This window comes from Vicia villosa, linkage group LG3 (assembly GCF_029867415.1).
Source record: "Vicia villosa cultivar HV-30 ecotype Madison, WI linkage group LG3, Vvil1.0, whole genome shotgun sequence".
In the NCBI taxonomy this organism is placed as follows: Eukaryota; Viridiplantae; Streptophyta; class Magnoliopsida; order Fabales; family Fabaceae; genus Vicia; species Vicia villosa.
In genome coordinates, this window is record NC_081182.1 from 143,116,776 (window position 1) to 143,123,396 (window position 6,621).

The 6,621-nt window shown below is 37.7% G+C and overlaps 1 protein-coding gene across 1 annotated transcript; it reads left to right on the plus strand.

Annotated features, from left to right (window-relative positions):
• Nucleotides 1-857: 857 nt before the first annotated feature.
• On the plus strand, nucleotides 858-4,667 carry LOC131659095 (uncharacterized). Its single transcript, XM_058928333.1, has 4 exons — nucleotides 858-1,234; nucleotides 3,182-3,309; nucleotides 3,577-4,121; nucleotides 4,341-4,667. The coding sequence occupies exons 1-4, from the start codon at nucleotides 858-860 to the stop codon at nucleotides 4,665-4,667; spliced, it is 1,377 nt and encodes a 458-aa protein (XP_058784316.1).
• Nucleotides 4,668-6,621: the final 1,954 nt, after the last annotated feature.

Genomic DNA, 6,621 nt, shown 5'->3' on the forward strand with positions numbered 1-6,621 from the left:
AAAATATGGAAGTCATGAAGGGAGTCAGATCCAAAGACAACTGCTACTTGTGGGAGCCTAAAACCACAAGTTATCCCTCTGTATGCTCTATGGCAAAAGAAGAAAAAGAGGTTAAACTGTGGCATCAAAAACTTGGTCATCTACATCTAAGAGGGATGAATAAAATCATATCCAAGGAAGCTGTAAGAGGAATCTCAAAGCTGTAAATTACTGAAGGAAAAGTTTGTGGATAATGTCAGGTTGGCAAACAAACCAAGATGTCACATCCAAAGATCAAACAACTTACTACTTCCAAAATTCTAGAACTGTTGAATATGGATCTGATGGGACCAATGCAAGTAGAAAGTCTTGGTTGGAAGAAGTATGCTTATGTGGCAGTTGATGATTACTCTAGATATACCTAGATAAGCTTCATCCGAGAAAAATCAAATGTGTTTTAGGTGTTCAAGGACTTATGCACAAGACTTCAAAGAGAGAAGGAAAATGGTGTGATCAGAATCAGGAGTGATCATGGGAAGGAGTTTGAGAATGCCAAATTTGCTGAATTTTGTTCTTTTGAAGGAATCAGTCATGAATTTTCCTCACCTATCACTCCTAAGCAAAATGGAGTAGTAGAAAGGAAAAACATGACTATTCAAGAATCTGCCAGAGCTATGATCCATGCAAAGAAGCTACCTATGTACATTTGGGCTGAAGCAATGAACACAGCTTGCTATGTCCATAACAGAGTCACATTGAGGAAAGGGACTTCCTCCACACTGTATTGAATATGGAAAGGAAGGAAACCTAATGTAAAGTACTTTCATGTATTTGGATGCAAGTGCTATATCCTGACAGATCGTGAGAAAAGAAGGAAAATGGACCCCAAAAGTGATGAAGGTATATTCTTGGGATACTCTACAAACAGCAGAGCATATAAAGTATTCAACTCCAGAACTCAAGTATTGATTGAATCCATCAATGTTATTGTTGATGACCAACATGAAGACTTCAATGTCATAGAGGGTGTTGGAACATTCTTTGAAACTCAAGCTGAAGGATTAGTCAAAACTGAAGACAGTAATGATTCTCCCCCAGAATCTAAACCTGAAGCAATCAACAAAGATCCCTCTATTAGAATTCAGAAAGATCAGCCCAAAGAACTTATCATAGGAGATCTCAGTAGTGGTGTAATTACTAGATCTAGAGAGATCATTGCCAACTCATGCTTTGTATCTAAAATTGAATTTTCTTGGCAAGCTTCTGATGATCTTCTTGACATGATCAGCCTTGGTGTATCCCTTGTCAAGAACTCTTAATCCAGAAATTAGCATTTGAAATCTTGAGAACATTTTCTCAATGTTTTCATCACCCTCCATCTTGAAGGCTTCATATTTCTGGATCAAGGCAAGAGCTTTGGTCTCCTTGACTTGGGCATTTCCTTCATGAGTCATTTTCAATGATTCATATATGGCATAGGCAGTTTCTCTGTTTGATATCTTCTCATATTCAGCATGAGAAATAGCATTCAGCAAAATAGTCATACACTTGTGATGATTTTTGAATTCTTTCTTTTGATCATCACTCATTTTTGTTTTTGTTAGCTTGACTCCTCTAGCTTTCACTGGATGTACGTAACCTTCTACCAGAAGATCCCATAAGTCACCATCTAGACCAAGAAAGTAACTTTCAAGTCTATCTTTCCAATATTCAAAGTTTTCACCATCGAATACTGGTGGTCTAGTGTAACCATTGTTACCATTTCCATTGTATTGCTCAGCAGGGCCAGATGTAGATGTAGGAGTTGGATCTTCACCGGCCATCTTGACTTAAGCGTTTTTCTCTTCCTGAATCTTTTATAAACACGGTTAAGTGCTTGTACCTTAGAACCGGCGCTCTGATGCCAATTGAAGGATAGAAAAACACTTAGAAAGGGGGGATTTGAATAAGTGTAGTTTCAAAACTCTTAAGATAAAAACAACTTGCACAATTATTTTTATCCTGGTTCGTTGTTAACTAAACTACTCCAGTCCACCCTTGACAAGGTGATTTACCTCAACTGAGGATTTAATCCACTAATCACGCAAGATTACAATGGTTTTCCACTTAGATAACTTCTAAGTCTTCTAGAGTATTCTGATCACAACCTGATCACTCTAGGAACACAATGCTTAGATACCCTCTAAGACTTTCTAGAGAATCCGATCACAACTTGATCTCCTCTAGTTCTTACAAATGAATGTAAACAAATTCTTATAAGAGTTACAATGCTTCTTAATAAGCTATTATCACAACTGTGATTTTTCTCTTAAGTTTAAGCTTAATCTCACTAAGATATTACAACAGTAATGAAGTGAGGTTGAAGATGAAGTTTTGAGAGCTTTTGATTTGAACAGCATTTATGTAGGTTTGCGCAAAGTGTTATTTTTAGCTTCTCATCAGAACTTCTATTTATAGGCGTTTGAGAAGATGACCGTTGGGAGCATTTAATGCGTTGCGTGATCCGTACAGCATTGCATTTAATGTTTCACTCTTTTGTCAACTACCTCGAGCCTTGCTTTTGCTGTGTCTACTGACGTTGCCTTTAATAGCTTCTAACGTTCCTTTTGTCAGTCAGCGTAGCCTTCCATCTTGTACTTGCTTCTGATCTGATGTTTGTGTAAACAACGTTTGAATATCATCAGAGTCAAACAGCTTGGTGCAGAGCATCTTCTTGTCTTCTGACCTTGAAGTGCTTCTAGCGTGATACCATGAGAACTTCAGTGCTTCTGCTTCTGATCTCAAGTTCTTCTGATGCTTCAATAGACCATGTTCTGATTCTGCTTGACCATCTTCTGATGTCTTGCGAGAGCATGTTCTGATGTTGCATACTTGAACCTTCTGAGTCAGTGCTTCTAGCGCTGATTTTGTGCATACTCTTTATATATTTCCTGAAATGGAAATTGCATAGAATTAGAGTACCACATTATCTCAAGAAAAATTCATATACATTGTTATCATCAAAACTAAGAATATTGATTAGAACAAATCTTGTTCTAACAGAGCATACCTTTGATGAACTTGCAACCTCATACAAAGAGCTGTGTGTCAGGAGTGCTGAAGTGTGTAAACTAGGGGAGAAGTAAAAGAAACTCATAAATGAGTTGGAAGCTGAGAAGAAAGAACATCTTGCAACCATAGACTTACTCAATGGTGAAATTAGCATGTTAAACTCCAAGCTTGATCAGATGTCAAAATCCATTAGAATGTTGAACAATGGAACTGACTCGTTGGAAGAAATTCTACAAGTTGGACAGAAAGCAGGAGACATGTCTGGAATAGGATTTGTAGGTAAATCAGAATCCAATTTAGGGTTCAACAAGTCAAAGCCTGAAGCTCACATGACAAATCAGATGTCAAGACCAATATCACAGCATCATGGAAACAGGGGGATGAACCAAACAAAGAGGAAATTTCAAAGATGGAGATGTCACTACTGTGGAAGATTTGGACACATAGAACCATTTTGCTTCAGACTGTATGGTTATCCTAATCAGACACCTCAAGACAAACCTAAGTATAATGTTCCTATCAAGAAATAACAATGGGTTGCTAAAGCTTATGCCTTAATAGCACAAACCTCCCTGAGGGTGTCAGCCAAAGAAGAATGGTACTTTGATAGTGGTTGCTCAAAGCACATGACTGGAATAAAGAACCTGTTGGAAGATATCAAACCTAATTCCACTAGCTATGTGACCTTTTATGATCGAGCAAAAGGAGAGATCAAAGGGGTTGGAAAACTAGAATGTCCTGTAGTTCCAAAACTGGAAAATGTACTGCTGGTAAAAGGACTGACTGCAAATCTGATCAGCATCAGTCAACTTTGTGATCAAGGCTTCAATGTCAGATTTACCAAAGATGAATGTGTCATTACAAATGAAGAAAATATGGAAGTCATGAAGGGAGTCAGATCCAAAGACAACTGCTACTTGTGGGAGCCTAAAACCACAAGTTATCCCTCTGTATGCTCTATGGCAAAAGAAGAAAAAGAGGTTAAACTGTGGCATCAAAAACTTGGTCATTTACATCTAAGAGGGATGAATAAAATCATATCCAAGGAAGCTGTAAGAGGAATCCCAAAGCTGCAAATTAATGAAGGAAAAGTTTGTGGATAATGTCAGGTTGGCAAACAAACCAAGATGTCACATCCAAAGATCAAACAACTTACTACTTCCAAAATTCTAGAACTGTTGAATATGGATCTGATGGGACCAATGCAAGTAGAAAGTCTTGGTTGGAAGAAGTATGCTTATGTGGCAGTTGATGATTACTCTAGATATACCTAGATAAGCTTCATCCGAGAAAAATCAAATGTGTTTTAGGTGTTCAAGGACTTATGCACAAGACTTCAAAGAGAGAAGGAAAGTGGTGTGATCAGAATCAGGAGTGATCATGGGAAGGAGTTTGAGAATGCAAAATTTGCTGAATTTTGTTCTTTTGAAGGAATCAGTCATGAATTTTCCTCACCTATCACTCCTAAGCAAAATGGAGTAGTAGAAAGGAAAAACATGACTATTCAAGAATCTGCCAGAGCTATGATCCATGCAAAGAAGCTACCTATGTACAATTGGGCTGAAGCAATGAACACAACTTGCTATGTCCATAACAGGGTCACATTGACGAAAGGGACTTCCTCCACACTGTATTGAATATGGAAAGGAAGGAAACCTAATGTAAAGTACTTTCATGTATTTGGATGCAAGTGCTATATCCTGACAGATCGTGAGAAAAGAAGGAAAATGGACCCCAAAAGTGATGAAGGTATATTCTTGGGATACTCTACAAACAGCAGAGCATATAGAGTATTCAACTCCAGAACTCAAGTATTGATTGAATCCATCAATGTTATTGTTGATGACCAACATGAAGACTTCAATGTCATAGAGGGTGTTGGAACATTCTTTGAAACTCAAGCTGAAGGATTAGTCAAAACTGAAGACAGTAATGATTCTCCCCCAGAATCTAAACCTGAAGCAATCAACAAAGATCCCTCTATTAGAATTCAGAAAGATCAGCCCAAAGAACTTATCATAAGAGATCTCAGTAGTGGTGTAATTACTAGATCTAGAGAGATCATTGCCAACTCATGCTTTGTATCTAAAATTGAATTTTCTTGGCAAGCTTCTGATGATCTTCTTGACATATGATCAGCCTTGGTGTATCCCTTGTCAAGAACTCCTAATCCAGAAATTAGCATTTGAAATCTTGAGAACATTTTCTCAATGTTTTCATCACCCTCCATCTTGAAGGCTTCATATTTCTGGATCAAGGCAAGAGCTTTGGTCTCCTTGACTTGGGCATTTCCTTCATGAGTCATTTTCAATGATTCATATATGTCATAGGCAGTTTCTCTGTTTGATATCTTCTCATATTCAGCATGAGAAATAGCATTCAGCAAAATATTCATACACTTGTGATGATTTTTGAATTCTTTCTTTTGATCATCACTCATTTTTGTTCTTGTTAGCTTGACTCCTCTAGCTTTCACTGGATGTACGTAACCTTCTACCAGAAGATCCCATAAGTCACCATCTAGACCAAGAAAGTAACTTTCAAGTCTATCTTTCCAATATTCAAAGTTTTCACCATCGAATACTGGTGGTCTAGTGTAACCATTGTTACCATTTCCATTGTATTGCTCAGCAGGGCCAGATGTAGATGTAGGAGTTGGATCTTCACCGGCCATCTTGACTTAAGCGTTTTTCTCTTCCTGAATCTTTTATAAACACGGTTAAGTGCTTGCACCTTAGAACCGGCGCTCTGATGCCAATTGAAGGATAGAAAAACACTTAGAAAGGGGGGGTTTGAATAAGTGTAGTTTCAAAACTCTTAAGATAAAAACAACTTGCACAATTATTTTTATCCTGGTTCGTTGTTAACTAAACTACTCCAGTCCACCCTTGACAAGGTGATTTACCTTAACTGAGGATTTAATCCACTAATCACGCAAGATTACAATGGTTTTCCACTTAGATAACTTCTAAGTCTTCTAGAGTATTCTGATCACAACCTGATCACTCTAGGAACACAATGCTTAGATACCCTCTAAGACTTTCTAGAGAATCCGATCACAACTTGATCTCCTCTAGTTCTTACAAATGAATGTAAACAAATTCTTATAAGAGTTACAATGCTTCTTAATAAGCTATTATCACAACTGTGATTTTTCTCTTAAGTTTAAGCTTAATCTCACTAAGATATTACAACAGTAATGAAGTGAGGTTGAAGATGAAGTTTTGAGAGCTTTTGATTTGAACAACATTTCTGTAGGTTTGCGCAAAGTGTTATTTTTAGCTTCTCATCAGAACTTCTATTTATAGGCGTTTGAGAAGATGACCGTTGGGAGCATTTAATGCGTTGCGTGATCCGTACAACATTGCATTTAATGTTTCACTCTTTGGTCAACTACCTCGAGCCTTGCTTTTGCTGTGTCTACTGACGTTGCCTTTAATAGCTTCTAACGTTCCTTTTGTCAGTCAGCGTAGCCTTCCATCTTGTACTTGCTTCTGATCTGATGTTTGTGTAAACAACGTTTGAATATCATCAGAGTCAAACAGCTTGGTGCAGAGCATCTTCTTGTCTTCTGACCTTGAAGTGCTTCTA

Excerpts from the sequence above, each read along its gene's own strand:
- LOC131659095 (XM_058928333.1), top strand. The coding sequence starts at position 858 with ATGGACCCCAAAAGTGATGAAGGTATATTCTTGGGATACTCTACAAAC. Across the intron at positions 1,235-3,181 it reads TCTAAAATTGAATTTTCTTG|CATGTTAAACTCCAAGCTTG; the intron begins GCAAGCTTCTGA and ends TGGTGAAATTAG. Across the intron at positions 4,122-4,340 it reads TGCAAATTAATGAAGGAAAA|GTGTTCAAGGACTTATGCAC; the intron begins GTTTGTGGATAA and ends AATGTGTTTTAG.